Below are 24,486 nucleotides of genomic sequence, written 5' to 3' on the forward strand. Positions count from 1 at the left end.
AGGTATTAATTGAAGATTGAAAAGTACCCTGAAGCGTGGAGGAGATTTCATTAATTCTGATTCAGTGTGCAGTCTAATTTGGGTCCCATAACATGATGAAGTTGTTTATCTGAAGAGGCTGGATGGCATTTGGCTTGAGGGTTTTTGCTAATGATTATGTCTAAATTGTTCCCCGTGTTGTTCCATGAAGTTTTCTTGGAGGTGCTCAGATGTGATGATCTTTCTCTTCAGGTGGATACAAGTTTGCAGAATGGTTTTGCCCCTGGTATGAAGCTAGAAGTAGCTGTCAAGTCTGACCAGAACACCTACTGGGTAGCCACCATCATTACTACCTGTGGGCAGCTGCTCCTGTTGCGCTACGATGGTTACGGAGAAGATCGCAAGGCTGACTTCTGGTGCGATATCATGACAGCTGATTTACACCCCATCGGCTGGTGTGAGCAAAACAAGAAGATTCTCAAAGTGCCTGAAGGTAATGCCTCCAGGTGCAGAAGAGGGGAGTGTGACAAGGTGGGGTTATCTGCTGTTTTTTCCTGAAATCCCATGGCTTACTCTCTCTGGATTTTGTTCATTCACCAGAGAGAGTTGTTAGCTTAATTTCAGAATTGGACTTAGATTTACACAGAGACTTGTGGTTATCTTAATCATCACCCTCCAAATCCTACTGCTTTGTCATTTCCTTTAGAGAATGTTTTTTGTTTTATTTCTTCTTTTGAGGTGTTACTGATGAGCATGTGGCAGCTTCTTCTGAATTACACAGCACAGTAGTGTGGTAATGTCTTGTTGCCCGAATGATATTTAACTGGCAGGAAGTATTAGAGTTTTTATTCCTCATTTTTCACTAGGTATCAAGGACAAGATACCTGACCAGGAGGAATTCCTTCAGCGAGTGCTGAAAGGAGCATGCAGTGCTCCTGCTAATCTGCTGGAGGGGGTAAGTGTTTGAATGTGCTGCATCTTGGTTTTTGTCTTGCTTTTCCCTTTTGTTATTAAAGGAACTCCTATTAAGATTATCAGTTCAATGCCTCTTTTTTTTTTTTTTTTTTTTTTAATTTAAGAGGCATTGTAGTATGCTGCTGAACTTAGAATTCCACTCCTTAGTGTTTCCTGTTTACAGTATTTTATTTTGATAGTATTGTGTTTAAACATATCTTTCACTGCAGGCTTGGACTGTGCTATTTATTAATTCTATCAGAAGAAAGACCTTTTTCAAATTTCCTTAGGTTTCAGTCTTCCTCCTATTCTGGTCCTCCTTCATACAGCTCTAGGGAAATCATCCTTTATTTATCTGGCATTCGGGTTGTTCCATTTCTGAACTGACTCCTTTCACTAATTTTTTACTTTTACTAGTGGGCAGATTATAGTTTCACTTAATCTTGTAACATTGCTAGTTAAATCGTTCTCTGCAATTAGAACGATACTTGATCACTTAATTACCAATGTCTGGTTGTAAAGTGCAGAACATAATTTTTTTTGTAGAATACCATTGACATCGTCCTCACAACTAAAATTTCTATCTTTGTATGCTAGATGAGTCAGTTTTTAAAAGGAGTTATTCATGTTTGCTCATGTTTGCTATATAAGGAATAATACTTCTGAAAGCGATAAACAGCATTTAAGTGAAATGTGTGACTGTATCTACAGGCAGTACAGAAGTTCTGATAGAAGCACTGGTGATTCTAAATGCAGGTTTCTGTTGTCCTGTGTTAGTAAGGGACATGTTTTTCTTTATTTTGTGTTGATACTTTGATTTATTCAAAATAAATGTGTATAAAGGACAAAACAAAAGTGGAAGTACAGGATTTGGGGGTTGTTGTTGTTGTACAGAATAATTTCTTTTATGTTCTTGTTGTTCCCTTTCTGCAGCTTCACAGAGGGAAAAATCCATTGGATCTAATTGCACCAGGCTCCCGACTAGAACTGCAAAACTTCCGGGATTCCCTGGAAGCCTGGATTGTCAATGTGGTAGAAAATGTTGGTGGGAGACTTAAATTGCGATATGAGGGGCTGGAGGATTCTGACAAATTTGACCAGTGGATATTCTACTTGGACCCTTTCCTTCATCAATTAGGGTGGGCAACTCAGAATGGATATAACCTGCAACCACCTTTAGGTACTTCAAAACTTATATCTTTTATACGATGAGCAATGCTTGAGAATACTCCTGCTACTTTGGTGCTCTGAATCTGCATTCTGGATGTATACATGGTCACATAATCAGTGATCTGCCGTTGTATCTAGTGAAATGTAAGTGAAAACACCAGTAAATAGTCCTCCAAGACTTCTCACCCACTCATGCAAATGTTGCTAAATGGTTTTGCCTGTCAGAACGTTCCACCTATTTGTGGAAGGGGGGGAGCTGAGGAAGGGGACTTTAAAATTATTTTCGGTAGGTTTTTGTTCCTGTATGTGGGGAGGTACTGCTCAATGGCAGCTTTTGCTGTTGAGACTCGAAATCCAGTAGGCTCCTTAAGGCTCTGTCTAAAGAGGTGTTAAGTGGATATGGAAATGTTCTTGTAAACAGGTTTCCAGAGAATGAGTTCACGGAAGAGGGGGCAGAGAGCAGGACAGATTTCCGTGTTTCCCAGGCATGTGCATGTCAGGGTGGGTGGTAGCTTTTCTTGGTCATCAGAGAAGTGGGGCCTAAAATGGCTGAAACACAAATGGATTGCTTATAAGCTGAGCAGTGATGTAATGTTTCCTGATGAGGAGAAACCTTGGGATAAAACTGGAAAATGGTGAGTGTTTACCCTAAAGTCTTTCTGTAAAGGCAGACGTACATGCAAGGTGCTGGTATGATCTGTGGCATTAGTTGTGGAAGTCCAGGTCTTTCAGAACGATCGTTTTTGTTGTATTTTTTGTGTGGTTTTCCCTTTACTGATAAGAAGAAACCATGCTGAGGAAACCCAAACTATTTCCATTGAAATGACTGAGCATGGTGCCTTTGCTCATGCTTGACCAGCCTCTGCTGAAATTAGGACAGCGAGCAGGTACACACAAAGACACTGGCAGAAACCAGATGAGTGGATTCCACAGCACCATTTGAGTGAATAACGTCTATAAAAAATATTAGGCTCTGACTTTAATTATTAGACTAGTTTACTTTTTATGTCTATGTAAGAGCATTTGATATATTCAGAAACTTGACATCAGGGATCCTTTGTGCATGGTCCTAGTAAAAGTAATTCCCCTGCTATCAGAGAGGTGTGTGATCTGCAATTGCAGATGCTGAAAGAGTAACGTATACAACTGAGACAGACATGTGGAACATTTCTTCAGCCTTCTGCTTGCTTAAGCCTAAAACAAACTAACATTGTCCACCTAGGACTGTTTTCTGGTCATACATTCCTCCAGACATTTTCCTCAGGGTTGATGTGACTGCCATTTTCTCAGAAAGACTGGACTGGACAGTACATAGGTGATAAAATAGTGCTTGACTTCAGTCCCATTTTGTAACATATGCAAAATCTTAACAAGCAGTAAGTTTTTAAGAATGAAGATACCTGCACAGATTCTGAACAGATGTGAATGTAGCACTTAAAGGAGCACAAATCAAATTTGCATTACTGCATATGTTTTATGAGGGAAAAGAAGAAAGATGACTTCATTCACTATTTCCTGTTCTGTTTGCTCAAGCCATTAGGTCCTTGAAAAGTGAAGCAGATTGGCAAGAGATCTTGAAGAAAGCGAAGGAGGAGGAAGAGGAGTCATCAGTTCCTACAGACCTTTTTAAGGCAAAGACAGAATTTGTGTATTTTAATTCTGTGTGTGATACCAGAAAAATGCTGCATTTATAAGAAATTATTCAGGGAAGTCAAACATTGTTGCTCAAATTTCTTTCCATGTTTTGTTTTGTTTTTCTGTTTTTTTTTTTTGTTGTTGTTTTGTTTTTTAACTTCTTTTTTGCTGCTCATTCTAGTTAAAAAAAATTAAATTAAAGATCATACTACAATACAGTTCTTGTGAAATTAGACAAAATACCTATCACAACTATGTGAGCCATTACTTGTCATGCTGGGAAAAAGCCCTGATTCTGATCTCTATAATGGCATCTCCAGTTGTTTACCAGCTGGCCTTGCTGATTACTGTTCTTCTAGAGGACTGAGGTATTAACTGCACTCCTAATTTTTTGAGCATATTGAAAAGTTTAATGTGTAACATCTAATATGTAACCTGATATAGTTACATATGTTATTTAATGGGCCCTGTTAGATCCTGAGTGTTAACAAATATTGCTAATGAGTCTGAATTTAAATTTTTATGAATTGAAAAAGAAAAAAGAAATCTTTTGAATCTTTTGAAAAGAAATCACGTTTTGAGAAGTGGAAATGTAAATTTAATCCTTTAAGTTCTTAGTTCAGTTTTCTCAGCTACATTTGGGCCCATAAACAGAACAGAAGAGGAAGTGGTGTTGCTCTTGAATCCGTTGGATCTTAACCAATAGCATATATCTAAGTCTGGAGCAGGAACACTGTTTTGTAGGCTTTTGGTAAGCTGAAACTGAAGACATTGTCCTCTTTTAGGTTAGATCATGATGAGCCCTAAATGTTAGGGGAAAAAAGAACTTTTCTATTGACTTAGCAGACCACTCTGCATTGTGAAATCTTGCTTCTGTGTGGAGAATGTCAGAGAAGTATATCTTTGGGACTCAGTCTTATTAAAAACTCAAAGAAATGGCAGTCTTACAGGGCTGAGACTCTATGATATCGAGGTTGCTAGTACTCTAACATATTATTTTCTTAGAATGAACTACTAAAACTCAAGTTATCCTCTTCAGTTGAACCTACGTAAGGTTGGTCTTTTCTGATAGAGAAAGGCAGGTGATCACTGATGCTTGATTTTTCAGGATAAACCTGTGATTGGAGTACATTCGTTCTCTGAAGGCATGAAGTTAGAAGCTGTGGACCCGATGGCTCCTTTTGTGATATCTCCTGCTACGATTCTCAAGGTACTGGGATTCTTTAACTTGTCTTGCTAAGATTCAATTAAATTGCTACTTTTGTTTTCAAATGCTCAGGAAAATCTTGTTAACCAATTATCTTAAAATATTGTACTAGTTTTCAAATTAGGTATTTTGTATGTCTCCCTTCAGGGACAGGTCACTGTGGGGGGAGGAAAAAAAAAAGAAAGAAGTGGGGGGGGGGGCGAGGAAGAACAATCCTAACTGCTGATGGTGAAAACACTGGATTTGAAAGTAGAAGAAAAGTTCCGTAAAGATAGAACATCAAAAGATCAAATGGCTGAAGCTGTCAAACCTGGGTTTTTAAGATGAGATGCAATCCTTCATAATCTGAGTATCCAGCTGAAGATAGTTGTTTGGTTTTTGGATTTGCAAAAGTTAATATCATTTTTATGTACAAGCTATGAACTTTCAAAAAAGGGCCCACACGTGGATTTAGAAGTTGAAATGAAAACTCCCCAGCATACTCAGGTTGTGAGCAGCTTCTATCTTCCTGCGTTGATAAACAGGTGAAAGGTTCTGGAAGAGACTTGTTTTCATGTAGTAAACCAAAATGTTCCTGTACAACGTAAAACAAGAGCATATTTTAAAATGTTTTTGGTGCAAAAATAAAGAACTATAGCTTTTTCTTTAGGACAGATACTCTCTCAGTATGATAGCTTATGTTTCGGTGATAGCTCTCTTTTAAACTGTAACATGGAGTTTCTTCTAATAAGACACTCACTTTATTACTAAAAAGGTGCAACATGTTCCAAGTGAAGCAAAATCATTTGCTTTTTGTGATGGTGATGAAGTTCTGCTCCTCAGTTCAGGAGCTTAGTGTTCTACTTTTGACAGTCCATTCTACGACACAGTTCAATTTTGGTGAAATAATATAAGACTGCAAGTTCTATTTTCTCTGCTGGTTTTTTGTTTGTTTGTTTTGTAAGAGAAGGTCATATAGCACTTGATCACCTTACTTTTTAAAAAAGGCTTATACATTGCTTTATATTACAATTTATTTTTCTTAAGTTTCCAGATAATGTAGAGGAGTCTACTTTCTTACAATTCCCACAGATTCTTTTTTAAATGTTTCTATTTTTATGCTGTTTTATAAAGCTATCAAAATGAAGGAGAAGTAGATCATTATCTGCTATTTACAAGACCACATGGTACTCTTTTGGCTAACTACAGGTATACAATGAAAAATATTTCATGATAGAAATTGATGACTTGAGACCAGAGCGTACAACCAGCCAGTCTTACATTTGCCATGTCAACAGTGCTCGAATTTTCCCTGTGCAATGGAGTCTGAAGAATGGCTTGCATCTTAGTCCTCCACCAGGTACGTTTGTGCAGGTTTGTCATGCTCCCTCCTCTTTGAAGTAGATTGCCAGTCCCCAGAGTGCTATGTTTAGGACAACGCTTTTGCAAAATAATTACTTGTAGTAGGAAAAGTGAAGAAAATGAAAGATTCTGAGACATAGGAGTTTTGAGTTAGTGAGTCTGAGGTTTCCTGTGTATGTGCTTGGATTGGAGAAGGTAGCAGTGGCTAGGGGGACTGGCCTTGCATAAAAACCTGAAAGCTTGGAGGACATGTTTCAGGGCTAAAGGTGATGCTGATTTCAGCATTAATTAACATAATATCAGAGGTCTGTAGTCCATGCATTGGATTTTTGCTTCTAGTCAGATCAGAACATTGTTATTCAAAGTCTTAAAATATTTTCAGAGTATCTTATCACTTTAAATGTTAATGAAGTATTTTTTCCAAGGACCTATCAGGCAAGGTAGCGGATTACTAAAATGTTCCTTCAAGATAGAACAGAACTGAGGAGTGATCCTCAGCTACTGAATTATTAAGACCTTTTTGCAAAAGGGAAGTGACAATGGTATTGTAAAACTAGGGACTTGGTACCCTTATTCACCACCACAGAAGTGGGAATGTTTTGGTTTATCTGCTCATGACATCAGAGGAGCAAAGAGTGTAGTGTAGTCTTGCCTTTCCTTGGGTAAGGTACAAAAAGTGGCTTTGCTTGACCACCCAGCATTACCTAGAATTTTGCATGTAAAAGAAGACACCTTGCTTTATAGGCATGTGTCTGGAGATGATGGAGATTTTAAGCTTCTCTTCTTTTAACCCTGCAGGAAATGGTGGGCATTCTGAATTAACGTCAGGTCTCAAGTCCCACTGGCACTGATAAAACTGAGAAAAATATATAGGTCTGTGTGGTTAGGCCCTCACTTGATGTTTGTAGATAGTTATGGTAATGCTATATTCTCAGACTAGTTTTAAAATTTTGTTTGATTTCTTTAACCCTGTCACAGATGCCCCTTGGAGTGGTGCACTTCAAAGACACTTCTGGAATCAACTGCTGCTGTTGTCCATTTGCTATTATACTGCCAGTCTCAAACTATTATGGCAGCACATTTATTTTGCACCCAGTTCCCTTCAGTTACTTGTTGTTTATGAGATCACGGGGAAGCAAAGCATTTCCTCCAAGAAAAATTTAATTTGTCCTTTTTTTCAAGAATTGCTCTGTCCCTGAAGGACTCCATGTTAAGACTCTTCCCTTCAAGCATATGCAGATTTACAGCTATTAGCAAACTTGACACTTTTAGGAAAGACTAACTGCTCTCTTTAAAGGCTTGATATTTAGTAAGTGTTTAAGAGAGTAATATGTTGCTATTGAGCAGCTTTTAGATGCTCTAACAAAACACAAAAACAACTTCCCTTGTCTGCTTAGATATATTCTGTTCAAACCTCAGCATGCTCTCTGTGAAGTTGCTTTCAGTTTGATGCCATTTCAAGCCAAAACAGGAGTCAAAGTGAGGCAGTGCCCAAAGCTCATCTACACTGGTAATAAAGAGAGTATCTCAAATATATGAGAACCGTGCTATGGGCTCAGTGAAGCCATAGTCAGCTGACAAACTGAAGTGGTCCAAACGAATGTCATGTCAGCTTGAAAGGAGTCCTTTGCTCTCATGCTGTTAAACTGACTCCTGTGCTTGTTCTTTGCCCAGGTTATCCAGGGCAGGACTTCGATTGGGCAGACTACCTCAAACAATGCGGTGCTGAGGCAGCTCCCCAGAGCTGCTTCCCTTCGGTAAGGTTCTCTTGCAGAAAAATGTTTTTTCTGATATGTGAATGATACGCTTGATTCCAGCAAGAAACATTTTACATGGTTTTGATTTAAATTGCCTGTGATAACTGTTGAAATGGAAGAGTTAAAAGAGTGCAAATGAGGGTAGAATGAAGTAGGTGCATATGAACTTCTTATCTAAGTAAGTATTGGACCAAACTCTTCAGTTATAAAGCAGATCAGTTCAGTGATAAAGCAGATCAAAAGAAATGACTGTTTTGTGAAATGGAAGTGTGTAAGAATCCACAGAATTGCCATAAAATAACATCAATCTTAGGCGCTCCTGTGGTTGTGGAAACAGGGCCTTTTAATAGACCTTGTTTTCATTTACTTAGTACGTTATTTCAGTCTTCCTTCCTTTCAGCATGAAAAATTCATCCCATTGTGTTAATCAATAACCAGCCATCTTAAATTAGTACCAAGTAATCATTTTACATTAATCAATGCCTGAAGTACTTGCTAGATTTTGGACTTTTGTTGGTATAATGATAGTACTGCTGTCTCCCAGAGCAGAATTGCTGTCTCCCAGAGCAGAATACCTTGTCAAGCAGAAAAGGATGCCATTAACACCTACCTTCCAATTCCATTTACAATACTCGGGCTATTGCAATGCTTAAGGAAAGAAATTAAAATGAATAATTACCATTTTTTGAAGAGGGTGTTGCTATCTATGAATTTTTGTTGCCCTTGTTCTGTCTTGTAAGCTGTGGCATTTCAGAACAGGTCATTGAATTTATTATCCTTTTTCTGAGAAGAGTTGATTGCTGTGGGCTAGTTTCAGAATTTGTAATATATTGATCCTGTAATTATGTTGCAGAGTAGCTCTTGGAGGAAGAGCCCTCTGTCTGGCTTCTACTTGTTATTTTTAATTCAGGTGCTTCGGATCTAGATAAATACACGTTCTTACTTTTTAGGAATTTTTGAATAAATCCAAAAACCTACTTATCCAAAAATATAAAACAGAAAGAAAGCTTCCATTGCTGTCTGCCAGGACTCATTTGGAAGAGGCAGAAATGTTATTTGCAAACCTAAAATAAATTTCCAAGCTAACGTAATAGAATAGAAAGCCTTGTCAGACTATATGTTGGACTCATCACTTCTGTAGCAGGCAGCAGAGAATCCCTGATTGCATGGAGTGGAATGAATCCTTTCAGAGAGTCTCAGCCTCCTTATTTTTGAGTACAAATATGTTCTCTTCTAGGTCTGTCTATAGAATCTTTTTTTTTTCCTAACTTAAACTCTTTATAGTTTGTAATATATATTATTTGTGTTTAACATGCTAATGATCTGAAGTCTTCTATTTGTGACTGTCCTTCTGTGATACTCAGACATTGTGGTTTTTGTGTGTTATTCCTGTTCATGGCTTTTCATATCATACATTGGATATACAGATGGTATTCTATTGAAGTATTCTGTCTTTTTCCTAGTTAACTTCTGACCACGGATTTAAAGAGAATATGAAACTTGAGGCTGTGAACCCTGTTGATCCTGAAGAAGTTTGCATTGCTACAGTCACCAAGTTGAAAGATTCTTACCTCTGGCTTCAGCTGGAGGGTAAGCATAACCAGGAAGAGAAGTGTAGCAGTTAACACTGATTATTCTGTGGTACCATCATCTAACCTGAAAAGTATCTGGAACAAGCTCACTACCTGCTGAATATTGGCAGCAAATCACTGTTTCATCAATAAAAACACAGCAAACCATTTGCACTGCCTGTTTCTCAGCTAGCTTTGTATGGCAGTGTTTATTTAAGCCAGGCAAGAATTGCATTTGTGCACTGCAGTGTGTCGGTGCGAGGTTAGTGTACTGTGTGAAAGGCTGATCAGTATCTTTTAGAAAGCAAGGGCCTTGTAACATTTTTTTAAATAAATGAGTGACTTCCATCCTGAGCCAACCTTTGACCAGACATAGGAAGAAAACTTTTGGAGAGGTTCTTCATTAGGACTGAATAGGCTATATGAGACACCCTCCACATTAATCCTACTTCTTGATTGAAAGTACATCAGCATGCATTTACTCTGCATTGTGCATCTCTGCTAACCTGTGGATGGCAAATTCCCATCTCCAGCTTTAAGAGGAAAGAAATGAGGTCAGGAAGGAATCTGGGTAAGAAAGGAGGATGAATATACAATTGATATTGTGTACCATATACAACGGTAAATAAAAAAAGGGAGCTTCTCTGGCAACATAGCAAGCATTAACCAAATGAGTTTTTTGGATTGTTATGAGTTGTTTCAATTTTTACTTCTTTTAACTGAACAGGTTCCAAAAAGCCCGTACCTGACTGTATAGTGAGCGTGGAATCAATGGATATATTTCCAGTGGGTTGGTGTGAGACGAATGGATATCAGCTCAGACCTCCTCGCAAAGCAATAGGTATCAGTTGTGTTTTGTTTGTAGTGGTTAGCTGGTTTGATAGAGATGGTGAGACCTCTGAGAGTAGGTTACTGCACAGTTAGTTCCAGCATCACTGAATTTGGAAATTTCCACTGTGTATGGACAATCTATCCCTTTGGCAACTGTTTCCCTGCCTTCTTGGTCCAGCTGTGAGAAATACTTCAGTGGAGTTGGAATCCATACAACAACTCCAAAATAGGCACTGTTGGTTTGAGACCCTCACAGCCTGTAAGAGAGCGTGGAAACAATGCATTAGCCACAGTAAAGAAATGATATGTATGCATGCATGCACACACGCGCGTGCTGTGCATATACTTTTGTCTGAGCTGTTCTTGCAATGTGTCTGACTGATTGATTTTCTACTTGGGTTGTGCAAGCAAAATTAATGCCTTAGTAAAACACTGTTGAGTATGTATGCATTTGGGAGTTAAAAGTGAGGAGGAATGGCTTTGTAAATGTGCCAGGTTGTCATGATCCCTCAATGGCAAAATGTTGAAAAGTAAATCCTATCTGTTCTAATTACACTGTAAGTAATGTAAGAGAGTGCCTTCTCCCAACTGGTTAGTGAGTTCTGTTTATTAAAGCTTAATGCGAGATGGAAAAACTGAAGAATGTCTATTAGGTAAGATAGTAAAATGGTAAGATTGGAATGAGCTGTCATTCACTGCAAGTCAAAGCAAGAGAAACTCGTCTGGGAAATGTCTGCAATGCCAAGAGCAGAGGAGGGAGGAGCCTAATCAGAAAAAAGAAGCTTAAAAAAAAGCCAGATGTTTGATGAGGACAAAGCCTGAAATTGCTGTGGAGGCACATGTTGCCTTATCTTATTATTTACTACCATTATTATAATATTAGTATCTGATTGTAAGGTAAGAATTGACTCTAGTGGGTCAGCTATTTAACAGTTGCAGTGACTTTGAGTATAGATTCTCTTTGGCATATAACTTAAAGGAAAGGTGTCTAGTAAATACAGTAGTAGAAGCTTCATTTGCTTGCTTCCTGTGCTTTGTGGTTTTTATTTTCTTCTCCTTCCTTTCAGTAAACAAGCAGAAAAAGATTGCAGTAGTTCAACCCGAGAAACAGTAAGTAACAGTGTTTTGCTGGGTCTTTTTTGTGTGTTTGTTTGTTTCCCTAATTGGTAAATCTGTTGTCTTAGGGGACACAACTTTAGAGAAGCCCTCTACTGAGGGTTGAGAGATTCCTTAGTCTGTTTATTGTGATGTTGGTAGTTCCTGTTGATATTGAAAAAGACCTCTTGCGCCACTGTGGTATAGAAAGCTTGTGATAGATAGTGATATAGAAAGCTTGAAATTTGTTTTTTAGCAATGCTAGTGTGGCTGAACTGAGTTGACCTGTTGAATAGGTCAAGTCATTGAAGGTCTAGACTTGAAATTTTTAATCTGTCATTTCTAAGATTGGATTATCTGTGAGTATTGAAATATATTTAAGAAGAACTAGCCTGATCTTAAGAATGTGAATTTATAATCACATGTGCTTTAGCCTTTTTAATGGTGATTAATAGGGAAGAGTACAAAAATGCTTTTCAATTCCCCTTTTGTTGTATTCCCTTTTGAAATAATACAGTTGCTGTAAGGTAAACATGCTTAGAAAATGTGTCTGCCTTAACACGTAGCTGTGATTTTGCACAGTTGATTAGAAAGTTCATTTCTAGCGTGAATACTGTTACTCAGTAGATGTACATCTAATACTTCTTTCCTGAATTTAATTAATTACAAGGCCAAACTAGCCACAAAGGAAAGACAAGTCCTACTAATATCTACAGTTCATCTACAAACTGTCGTGCATATGAAACTCCTTCGTTTGAGCCTGCTCAAAAATGCTCAGTAGAATGCCTGACAGTTGGTTTTATTGACTTATATCTTTACAAACACCAGATCTGTCGGTGGTTCTGCCAATGTTTTCATTGTTCTTAAAATAACGAGCAGACTGTTCTTCCATGTTTTGTAATTGGGATTCTTACCAGAGTGCTTGATTCATTTTGATTGAGTTCTGTTTAAAATCCATCTTTTTCAAAGTGCATAAGGTAAGACGGTACATTGCCTTGTGCTGTGAAATGAAGATAAAGGAGGTAGAAAAAGTAAACTATTTTCAGTTGCTTTGTGTAAAGTGATTATCAGATTATATGTTAGTGTAACTATGATTCTATGATCAGCATGCCAGCCCATATGCTTCAAGCAAAGTATGATTGCTGCTAGCTGTTAGCAGTACAGTAGTTCTTTCCAAATTGAAATCAATAGTCTTTGTATATTTAAGAAAAAAAGTTGACGTGAGCAATGTTATGAAATACAGAATGTATAAAAAGCAAATTAATAAAGCTGGAGCAAGAACGGTTTTGGCTTTTAATGATTGGGTTTTAGCAGCTGAGGGGTCGCTGTCCTTACCATCTGTCCCTTTCCCCAACCTCCTTCTTTGCCTTTCAGAGTTTTGTCTTCAAGGACAGTTCATGATGGACTAAAGAACCAGGAACTAAACTCTTCTGACTCAGGTATTGATCAGGAAGGGCAGGGGAACAAAACCAAAATCCTTCAACAGTCCCGTCTCATTGTGCTGCTCAATAGTCTTCTGTCAGGATACGGGAAAGAAGATGAGGAAAGAGCTTGAAGATTTTCATCCTTGATTGATTTGAACATCAGAAAATGAAATGAACAAAACCATACAATTACTTCTGTGTCCTGTAATTGAAATGTGCATTAAACCTGGAAAGTAAATTTTTACACCAAACTTTCTTCCACCTACAGAGAATATGTGGAGCCAAATGTATGCTGTGACCCATGCAGATGATTTGTTAATGTCACCTGCTGTGTTTAATAACATTGGGAGAAGCATCATAACAAGCACGCAGCATCTGTACTCTTGAGTTGTTAGATTCTAGCTTTGAGAAGCAGGTTTATCTGCTTTTTATAACTTTGTAATCATGATAAACAAAGGCAATTCAAACGGTAAGCTGTGTTGTGTGCCAGATGGTGAAATCTAATAATCTTCTAAACTGTTGCAAGAATGAATATGGTGAATAAGTACATCTGCTGGTTAAAGAGTCATACAGATCTGTCTGTTTGGCAACAAAATGCCTCTTCTGCTGTTTACTGTATAGTGAAATGCATATCTGAAGCTGCACCAAATGCAAGCTTTATACAAACGATTTGTGCTTTCTTAGCATTTTAATTGTTTTTTAATAGAGTCATAATGTAAATTTTACTTCATTTATTTAGCAGTTATCACCTACTGAATTTAAGATCTTAAGTGATAGTGTTGCTCAATCAAAAATACTGCAACACTGTTAGGGTTAAACTTCTTTTTTTAATACATAATAAAATACATCTTACAATACATATTATACAGAATTTTAATTTTGAGCAGCGTTGGACCACTTCGAAGGCTTAACAAACTTCATGTCATTTCATCAAAGGTCACTTCATCAGTTGAATCAGTTCTGATCGAGTGAAAAGAGTGAAAATGCAAAGCAACCAATATTGCAGTTTAGGATGAATACTGGAGAACTTTGCCAGCTTCTCTGGTGGCAAAAGTTTAGGGGAGAGAGAGTTATTCGACTGGAAAATTTGTCTGTAATTACTGTGTTAGAATGAGCTCTGCTACCAAATAGTTGGGATTGTCATCTTCTTGCCTGTTCTCACTGAGGTACCATAAAGCATCAGACTAGCCAGAAGAAATGCTTCTTTTCTGATATATAACTGGCTTTATTTTCTATAGTTTGTCAATTTGCAAGCATGCTTGTTAAGTATGGGAAATATTTTTAGCAACATCTATAACTAGTCCTGAGATGGCAAATTTGACACCTGTATTCGCCCAAACTAAACTCATTCAGGTGATCTTTTCCTTCCTTTTTTACAGCAGGCAAAATATTAAGCATTGCAAGAAGTAATTTGCTCGGGAGGTTGTACCACGTGATTTAAATCTTTGTTTTCTCTTTTCTCAGTGATAATTAATGGAAAGTACTGCTGCCCAAAGATCTACTTCAACCACCGGTGCTTCTCAGGGCCTTACCTTAACAAAGGCAGGATTGCTGAGCTTCCTCAGTCTGTGGGACCTGGGAACTGTGTTCTTGTTCTGAAAGAGGTGAGGTGGTTCTACTCAGTGGACCTCTATTAGCAGTGCATCGTAAACTCTAGAGTGCCTCTCTAATTATAGATGGGTAATTAATACTTTTAAGGCGTTCATAAACTGATGATGAGTGAACGGGGTTTTTGTATAAAATGAAGGATAAATCATGGACTGTTTTATGAATAGCTGGAAAGAGTAAAAGCGTCCCATTTGTCGGAGTTAAGTCAACCTTCAACTGCTAACTTTTTTTTTTTTAGGTTAAAACAGAGTAACCTGTAATTGCCATGACCAAAAGAGTTAGTATCTTTTTATAGCTGTAATAAATGCTTCAATTTTAATTAACAGAATTTAGTTTCAGATAATCCCAAAAGCTTTCCTTCACAGTTTGCACCATTGATGTTAGAGCAGAGGAAATACAGATTTTCTTAGCAGAAATGGAAAACTGTTTTCAGTAATTGGGAAATGAAAAGAATTCTTAATATTTAAGTTTGATATAATTTGCAATGATCTGATGAAATAATGGATAAGCTCATTACTGAAGAAGTTCTATTTCTGCATGCATACGTGTAGCCGTCCCCAGCAAACATCGGGGGGAATGAAACAGTAAAAAGACCTTAGTCATAATGTTTTAACAGCAGTGGGGGTGCATATTAATTTTTTTGGTCTTCAGACATAAATATATAAAAGTGAAAAGGGTATAAAAGGGTATGTGTGCATCATACCAGTATACAACATGGTGGACATTTGAGTGAGATGCATACTCTTGTTTTGATCTCAAATATTTGACTTAAAAATTAAAACTTGTGTTTTGGCATGCCCATAAAATTGTTTAAATGATTTATCTACACCTCTGCTTAAAAACATATATCTGATCCTTCAGCATTTGGAGATGGGGGAATGCAGTTGTGAATTTTTAAGTAGACCTGTACCCTCATCTCAACTCATTAATCAAGTTCAAGTACTTTATCACTGGATAAAGCTTACTCATACCTAGTAAAATAGATAGTGGGCAGCTGGGGTCCCAGGACTGTGGAAAAAAATGGTATTGTGTCCCCAGGTTGTGGGGGGAAATCTGGTTTTAAGAGGTAGCCTGTATTTGAGCAAATCTGCTAATGTACCTTGCTTAATGGAAAGAGCATTTTCTTGTTAAATAACTTAACTGGGATTTCAGATAGGTAAATTAAGACTAGTCTTAAACTCGCAGCTGTATGGGATGAAGATTGTATATTTGAGACTGATGGCATTAGGCTATAAAAGCAATTACTGCTATAGAAATGGCCAGATGGCATGGAAGATGGAGGAGTTACCTACCTTTTTCAGAAGTGAATGGCCCTAGTGGCTGCTCAGATAAAGACCTGGATTTCATGAAACACAGGCTTGATCTACCATGGTGAATCTATATTATGGGAGGAAACTGCAGCTCACAGAAGCTATCTCTGAGAACCCTTATCACAGAATTCACAGAATTGTAGGGGTTGGAAGGGACGTCAAGAGATCATCAGGTCCAACCCCCAAATGACAGCTTAAATGTCACTTATTATTTTTAAAGCAGCAGTTTTTGCACTTCTTGACAAAACTAAAACAGATTCTTTAGCAAAAAAGCATCTTCAGTCTTTAGATGTGATCTGGTATCAGAAGATGCCCTTGCAGTCTCTCATTGGAGTGGCTGCTCTTCGTTGGTCCTACAGCATGTTCATTTGCAAGGGCTGAATGTCCCTTCCCATGCGGGATGCTGCACGTTGTCAAACTGAGTGAACACCACACTGTATTTCTCCCCATCCTTTCTGCAAGTTTCAGTTCTCTGATGTAAATTCTTCAGCACTCCAGAAGAGCAAGTGTGAAATTCTGTGGCAACTTCATTTCACCTTGAAGAAGGTTTAACCTTCTTCACCACCTGAAAGCATGAAGTATGCACAAATCCTGCTAATGTACAGATGCTGAGTGTTGCTAAAAGTTCAACCAATCTGCTTAGTTATATGCATTTTAATTATGATTCTGACTCTTTGTATAAATCCTGCAGTGAGTTCAGTACTTGCATAGTGTGATAATTGAATACTGTTCACTGGAGCTGTAGACCTCTGGATTGCTGTGGTAGTAGGACTGAAGCTGCAACCCTGATACGTTGGTGCAACCAATTTGGGATAAGCAAACGCGGAAAATAAGAAATACGATTTGAATGTAAATTTTGTACTATCCCACACTAATTTGAAGCTGTTCACAACTTTGAGTTACTTGCTGCACAGCACCAGAGAAATTCTCATTTTATTATAGTACAGGCCTTATTGTGGCTCACAAAAGCAAAAAGGACCTTAAGATTCTGGAGTGTGATTTTGTAGCAAGCAGTGGGTTGGCAGGCAGTAAAACCCTGCAGCATTTGTAGGCATATCTTCGTGCGTCAAACAGGCTCTAAGGTGATAACTCAGATTTACCCAAGGTTATGCAAATGTGGTACCCAGCCCCGTGCTTCAGCGCTTCAATTTAGTGACATGTAATTCGAAGGCAGTGACTGGGAAATTGCTTGATAGACTTGTGATACACTTGTGACTCTGCAGACAAATTGTGAAGGTGTGGCATGGCCCAAAGTGTTGACTGCTCTCTGTTTTCATTTTGGCAGTATCTGTAATCGTGCTGTGAATGAGTGCTTTGATGCTGGATAATTCAGATGAATAGAATTAATTTCCTATTCTACCCTAGCACTTTAAAAAAAGATTCATTGTACAAATAACCTAAACATTTTCTCCTCTTCACCCAACGATAGGTTCTCACTTTATTGATCAATGCAGCTTACAAACCCAGCCGTGTCCTGCGAGAGCTGCAGTTGGATGAAGAGGCTGCATGGCATGGGCATGGAGAGATCCTAAAAGCCAAGTAAATTCTCGTCCTGTTCCCCACTCAGCTGATCCCAGTGACAGTGTTCTCTGGGGTCTGGGCTTTAACTTCTCACATTTCAGAGATGGAAAAATTGCTTATAGCATGTAAAGATGCTGACTGACTAAATTTCCAAATCTTTATATAAAGTCTTTTCTGAATGTCTGGTGAAGTGCATCTGAATTTAATGTTCCTTAATATGCCACGTGCGCTCTGCTGCTGGCTCGTTAGCAGCTATTGGTGAAGTACCAGTGGTGTGGTACCAGTACGACAGTGTATCCATGGGCAGACCAGCACGTGAGGCTTAAAATATTTAATTTGCCTGAAAATAATTGTCAGTATTTGAAAGCAGAAGCACATACTGCTTAGGAAGCTTCTCAGGCTTCTATGGCATTTCCATGCCAGTTTCTCAGGGGAGGAAGATTCCTCTGAAATTCAGTTGTAGCAGTGCTTTGAAATGGACTGGCATGGAAGTCTTTCAACAACAACCTACCCTAAAGTGCTCCCTAGTTTTCCTGTGAGCCTTTTGGGTTGGAGCTTCTTTGCAAGATTATTCTGTGGCTAGGAAGAAAAAACAGGATCATATTTGCATATATTTGATAAATCCAGATATTACCTTATAGTCTAGTGATGGCCTTGTAATTAGGTCACCATGTTTGTGTACTAGAGATTAGATTTTTCCCAGTGTGCCATAGCACAGACTTTACTACATGGTTTTGAATATAACAGTAATTCTTTTGTTGGATCAGTTTTGTGTGTAAAAGGACACTTTTCCATGTATTGAAGGATTGTTCTGTGTTTGGAGTTGTACAACAGGAAGATCATAAGAAAAATTAATGCAAATAAAAGATGTGGTTGAAATAGAAAAAAATCTTTTGATCTGTTTCATGGAAGTTGCTTGCTTTTGTCACAGCAGTGAGAGCAGGGATGTCTGCAGTAGGAGGATATTTCCTTTTTTGTGTGTTTTTTTGTTGTTGTTGTTGCTTTTCAGTGCATTAATTAGATATTTGCAGGCCTGAGACATCCCTAATAGATATCAGCGCATGTCAGTAGCTGTGCTGGGAGAACAAAGCAGAAATGACGCACGAGATGGGCGGGTATTTCACCATGCTACTCTGTCCGTGCCATCACAAGGCTGATGAACAAAAAGAAATGGCTATTTCTTACTTTGAGTCAAACGAGCAGTATGTGGAGTCATGACAAACGACTGTCCTGACAAATTGTTCAGCAGTTAGATGAAAACTGAATGGAAATGCAACAGTAGATCATTTGTTTGCCATCACATGTGCATACAATGGCTCACGAGAAGCTGTTTGATGCTATCTTTTATTAGTAGTTGTTTGGCCTCTAGTGTGAATTGGTGCACTCAGTCTTGGGATTTAGGGACCAGCTGTCTGCATCACAGTGGACACTTCTGCAGTCCCTTGAAAAGAACCCTGTGAACAAAGAAATCACGCCATCTAAACACCAGGATAGTCCTGTCAGAGGGTATTTGATAGTTACTGGCAGGGCAGTGTTTGTTATGTTCGGTACTGTCAGCTTTTTTACTTTGCTCGAGGATCTGTCATAAGAGCCAGGACTACCTGTTTCCTGGACTCTCTCTGAGTCTGTTGTTAAAGCAGTATCCTTATACATTTTTAATTAAGTACTTTTGTCCTTTATTAGAGGATTCCTGAATTACGACCACATTTTCAATTGCAGGTACAAAGGGAAGAGCTACCGTGCAACTGTGGAAGTGGTAAGGACAGCAGATCGGGTGGCGGACTTCTGCAGAAAAACATGCATCAAGCTGGAGTGTTGTCCAAACCTCTTCGGCCCTCAGATGGTGCTGGACAAGTGTTCAGAGAACTGCTCTGTCCTGACAAAGACTAAATACAGTGAGTAGGCAGTGGCTGTCAAACTGAGGTGGGACTTGGGAGTGTTATATTTTGCTTTTGCTCCAGAAGCAATCCAAAGTACATTGGTTTGCTTACAGAAGGAGAAGCTCAAGCACTACGTGCGCTGGCCTACAAAATATCTGTGTACCAATGTGTAGGGCAGATGAAAATAGTTTCTAATTAAATGGTAAAACCATAGATTTTGCTGTATTTATCTCTGTAAGACACATTTTGGGACAAGAATTGACTAATACTGTAATTTAAGTGACATTGTAATTGCTTTTATCATTTTGTTGTGGAACAAAATAAAATACTTTAAAGCTCTTCTCTTAGCTTTTAGGTTTTTTAGACTTTTAGTTTTTTTGAAACTATCTTAACCATTTGACACTGAGAACAAACAGTGCATGGAGGCCATGCTTAAAAGCTGCAGGACATCACAAAAGACACCATTAAATTGGACGAAGTCTGTAGTTGATGATTTTTACATAAAATCTGATCATATGGGGCTTCTCAAAGATAAGTAAATCTCCTGTTACAGGGAAAATAAAATTTATTAGTAACTCTTGTTCCTTAAACCAAATTGAAGAGGAAAACATAGACATACTCATTCTGAAGTTTTGCAGAATTGGGATTTCTACTGGGAAATGTCCTGCTACTGGTTTTCCAGTCCTGATGATGGACAAACATAACTAGTGGCATTGAAGGTGCATTTCAACATGATGCTCCTTTCTTCTGTCCTGGTAGCACACTATTATGGAAAGCGGAAAAACAAGCGGATAGGTAGGCCTCCGGGTGGCCACAGTAACCTGGAAGTAGCCATGAAGAAACCAAATAAAAGAAGGAAGAGACGAAAACATTTTTTTGTTCATAAGAAAAAACGTTCTTCTACTTCAGTGGATAACACTCCAGCTGGATCTCCCCAGGTATGAGACTGACACCAACTTTAACAGATAACTGTATGTGATCATGGACCAGCTTCATTTGAAACAACAAACTGTTAGTTCCTTGTAACCTCAGGTTACTGCAGATACATGGATGGCAATTGTAGTTTTTGTCCTAAACTTCCTATTTCTGATTTTGTTCCTTTTTTATTTTATTTTTTTTCCCTACCTTCCAGGGCAGCGGGGGAGAAGAGGAAGATGACCAGGATGAGGTAGATGAAGAATCTTTGACCGAGGATAGCACTTCGGAGCAGCAAGACGAATTACTTGAGGAATCAGAGGTATCAGAGAAGAAATCACTGTCATCCTCTCCTACACAGAGTGAGCTGTCTCATTCTCTGGCTCAGGACCGAGACAAGCGGAAGAGGAAGCTTAGGACCTTTTCTTTTTCTGATGATGAAAATAAGCCTCCTTCACCGAAGGTAATTCTGAAAATACATTAGTGCCCTTTCTGAGTGTTGGGTAAGCACAAATATCTTGGGACTATTAACCATTACGTGTATTTTTATAAAATACTCCATTATCCCATAAGGGCATTGTGAAGACCCTGCAGAATAATTAAAAATCATAATTGCTATTACAGTCATGTTACAAGACTGTAATAAAGACTAAACAGAAAGCTGTAGGCAAAATGGGGAGCTTTCTACTTCCCAGCTGTTAACCATCCTCGGTTCAACTTCAGCAGTGCCAAATCCTGGTTTTAGATCACTGCTTACTGGCTGTGAGGATGTGACCTCCACCTGCAGCATAGTGCTGTTCTGCACATCTCTTAACCACAGAGCAAGGACAGTTTGGAGCTCTCCTTACAGCTTTATTTGGCAGCTGAACATTGGGAGTGTGGGGGAGCAGAGGGGACTGTTGGTCCATGCCTTCTGTAATATTTTAGGAGTTCTTTTTGTGCTGGGTGGCTTGTCTAGGACATAAAGATTGAAGTTGCTGAAAAGCTGCAGCTGGACAGTAACCCTCTGGAATGGAGCGTGGCTGACGTCGTGCGATTCCTCAAATCCACCGACTGTGCACCGCTGGCAAGAATATTCCTCGACCAGGTATGATTTTCTGTTAAAGCGTTGAAGCTCTGTCACTTTGCTTCTCAGCCTCTACTGAATCACAAAAAGAAGCTAGTTTAAATTGTATAGTAGGGTTCTGAGAAAAAAAAACACATGCACAACTTGCTGTAGTTTGGGAGAGGAGAGTTAAGTGAATGGACACAATTGTGTTTGGGTTTCTTAGTACTCAGTGGAGGAGGTTTTAGTCTGTGAGGCATCAGAATCCCAAAACCACAGAGAATGCCCACAGTTAAGCACCACAAAAGCAGCAGCTGATTTTTTAGGTGATACTGTTTTGCAACTTGAGTTGAGGACTCCAAATGATAAATGTTTTCCATTCTGCAGACTAACTGCAGGTGTCATAATGTTGTATGCAACAAGTGAACAATTTTGTGTTAAAGTATGATGACTCGAGTAGAAATATAAGTCAAATGATGCATCTTAGTTAAAATTTGCCACAAAAAAAAAAATCATCTATCAAGACTAGTACTGGAACTGGTGCTGAATATGGTTTATGATAGATGTTACAGAAGATATACTTTACCTTGTAGAACATCTGTTTCTATAGAATGATTAGAAGTTAGGTAGAAGGACTTTCTGCGTGAAATTTCCTTTGTTTCTATTGTTAGGTTGATTTAAAAATAGCCTCTCATGAGGTTCTGTCCCTTAAGTAGTGAACTTGAGCTAGCATTTTAAGAAAGGAATTAATTTGTTAGTGAGAAAGAAAGGTTCTTAAGTTACCTGGAGTAGCATGGAAGAAACTACTAATTCACAAATGCCCATGAATCTGAAATTACAGCAAATCAAAGCTGCAGGGGGATGGAGAACAAAAATGCAAAGTCACTATGGAGATTTTGTCTTCTGACAGGAAATTGACGGCCAGGCACTGCTGCTGCTGACCCTGCCCACCGTTCAGGAGTGCATGGACTTGAAACTTGGGCCAGCTATTAAACTTTGCCATCACATTGAGAGGGTCAAACTTGCTTTTTACCAGCAGTTTGCTAACTAAGGAGCTGCCAAGATAAAGTGGACCTTTGAAGCACAACCACAACTCTATGCTCCTTTCCCTCCAGCGAGGAAAGCCAAATGAAGCTGAACTGGGGCTCTGGCAACCTAAGAGAATCTGTCAGCCTCAGTTTTTCACTTTGAGAAAAAGACGACAACATCTGGAGCAAAATGCCAATGCAAACTTGGGCTACTCTGCCAGCTGCCAGCTTGGGAACACGATAGTCTCTTGCTCTATGGTTCCCTTTTTTTAATGTATTTTTTAACGATTACAGAAAAGTCTCCTCTGGTGGGAAGTGACATTTCAATAGTTCTGGTGGCACAGAACTTTAAAAGGAGAAACGGATCCTGTTTACGTTCGCATGCAGGCTGCCAGAAATAACTTTCTCTGTTCCTGGTGATTCACAGAATCCCCATCCCCTCCTGTGGACGAACATTTGCTTTACCACAGCACTGGCTTTGGAATGTGCTCTTTGCACATTCGTGTGTTAATGTTGAGTCTTTTAATGAATTTGTTCATTGTTAGGACAACAACGTGGCCACAGGGTTCTGAATGTACAGTATAGCAAGAGTGTGGTTCTTTTTTGTTTTGTTTTGTTGTTTCATTATTGTTGGGTTTTTGTTTTGTTTTGTTTTTACTACCTCTGTAGCCTGAACAGTAGAAGTGATGAATTTAAAAGGGAGGGAACTATTTCTTCTGGACAAATCGTAGGTCGCTGCACAGCAGTCTCTCTTCTGTAGGCATGTCATAAGTACAAACCCATATCATCATACAGAGCTTCTGTTCCCAAGCTTTAGCTGAAACTTCTGGAGGCTTAGCTTGGGTGTTACCTATTTCTCAGATGTCAGAAAACTTAAATTACTTTGCACTTCTCTTACAGATGGGCTGTAGGAAAAAAAGAAAGAAAGAGAAAGTGCCTCTGGATTTCCTATATTTTGGTTTTCAGATAAAATTTCTTTTACTTTTTTCCCCCTTTAGAATTCTGTGAAGTTGATTCCTTTTTCTTATACCAAACAATCGGGCCATGTACACAGAGCCTGTAGCAGCTTTTTGCTTTGCTACCTGTACATCTTTTCGTAGAATACACTAAGAAAGCTGCAATCAATGGAGGACTGCTCTACTAGGCTTTGCTTACTGAAAATTGTCTTACAAGTATGACTTTGTATTTTTAACTACTTACAGCTGCTCAGGATCAGACTGGATGAAAACGGTGGGGGGGGGGGGAAGAGGTTTTTTTGTGCTTTTTCTGGGGAAAAGGAGCACAGGGACATCTAGTTCCAGTGGTAGACCAACTGTACGATGAACTGCTGATTTTAATTTTTCAGGGTAATTAAACCCATTCAGCCACTTGCCATGGACTTGTGTGTCACACTTTAAGTAACAGGGCTTACCTTACTTCCCATTAAAGATGTGGGAAATTTGCATCAGGCTTGAGATCTGCTTCAAATATGCATTAGGTTTCAGGTGGTTTGCATTCATTTGCTTTTGCCTGTTCTCATGAGTATTTGGAGGAGCATGGGCTGGACCTTTATAAAGCAAGTGTGCAGCCCTTTTCCTTTCCCCTATTCAATTGCATTTTTACAGAAAGCCCCTGGCAAACAAGGTATCTCAGGTAGGAAGGTGCTCGCTACATGAATTTGTTTTAGGAAGGACACGCGCTGATTTCTGATCAGCAGTGGGTACTTGGTCACATGGAGTGATCCAAGCTTCTCTTCGCCCTAAAATGATAGGATATTTTGATGCTGTGCGCTGTAGGATTCAGTGAGGAGGTCATGCGTAAAGCAAGAGCTGAGCTTGCACAGTCTGTGTCTGTATCCAGCACATGGGTGTTGAGAGGAGCTACCTCCAATAGAAACTGTTTATACAGTAAGCAAAGCGAAATAGTTGGTGTTGATTTCTTTTGCTATTATCCCCTTAGAATAACTGCCTTGTAGAGACAGAACTATTTAAGGAAGTCCTAAATTAAACGTTGGTTTGTTTGTTTTTTAGAATCAAAATGTCAATATTGATTCTAATAGGACAATTGTCATATGTCTAATATGACAGTTTATGTCTAATATGTCAGTTGTCTAGTTGTCAGTTGTCTAATATGACAGTTTACTAGCTCAGTAGTTTTGATTGAGGGAGGGCAGGCAGTGTGCGACTAGAACAATTTTTCTTCCCAGATTATAAAAGAGTCTGAAAACATAGTTAAA

The 24,486-nt window shown here is 38.7% G+C and overlaps 1 protein-coding gene across 1 annotated transcript in view; it reads left to right on the plus strand.

Annotated features, from left to right (window-relative positions):
• The window catches only part of SFMBT1 (Scm like with four mbt domains 1), a 77,642-nt gene extending 55,348 nt beyond the window's left edge, over positions 1–22,294 (plus strand). Inside the window, exons 4-21 of the mRNA XM_035546935.2 lie at positions 232–472; positions 846–934; positions 1,867–2,113; positions 3,637–3,734; positions 4,847–4,948; positions 6,134–6,284; positions 7,961–8,043; positions 9,507–9,633; positions 10,342–10,455; positions 11,513–11,555; positions 12,915–12,979; positions 14,429–14,568; positions 17,312–17,421; positions 19,123–19,298; positions 20,043–20,221; positions 20,416–20,661; positions 21,157–21,285; positions 22,154–22,294. Coding sequence (XP_035402828.1) covers positions 232–472; positions 846–934; positions 1,867–2,113; positions 3,637–3,734; positions 4,847–4,948; positions 6,134–6,284; positions 7,961–8,043; positions 9,507–9,633; positions 10,342–10,455; positions 11,513–11,555; positions 12,915–12,979; positions 14,429–14,568; positions 17,312–17,421; positions 19,123–19,298; positions 20,043–20,221; positions 20,416–20,661; positions 21,157–21,285; positions 22,154–22,294 — 2,481 coding nt within the window. The remainder of the gene's footprint in view (positions 1–231; positions 473–845; positions 935–1,866; positions 2,114–3,636; positions 3,735–4,846; positions 4,949–6,133; positions 6,285–7,960; positions 8,044–9,506; positions 9,634–10,341; positions 10,456–11,512; positions 11,556–12,914; positions 12,980–14,428; positions 14,569–17,311; positions 17,422–19,122; positions 19,299–20,042; positions 20,222–20,415; positions 20,662–21,156; positions 21,286–22,153) is intronic.
• The last annotated feature ends 2,192 nt before the right edge of the window (positions 22,295–24,486 follow it).

Source organism: Cygnus atratus, chromosome 10 (genome assembly GCF_013377495.2).
Source record: "Cygnus atratus isolate AKBS03 ecotype Queensland, Australia chromosome 10, CAtr_DNAZoo_HiC_assembly, whole genome shotgun sequence".
NCBI classification, from domain to species: Eukaryota; Metazoa; Chordata; class Aves; order Anseriformes; family Anatidae; genus Cygnus; species Cygnus atratus.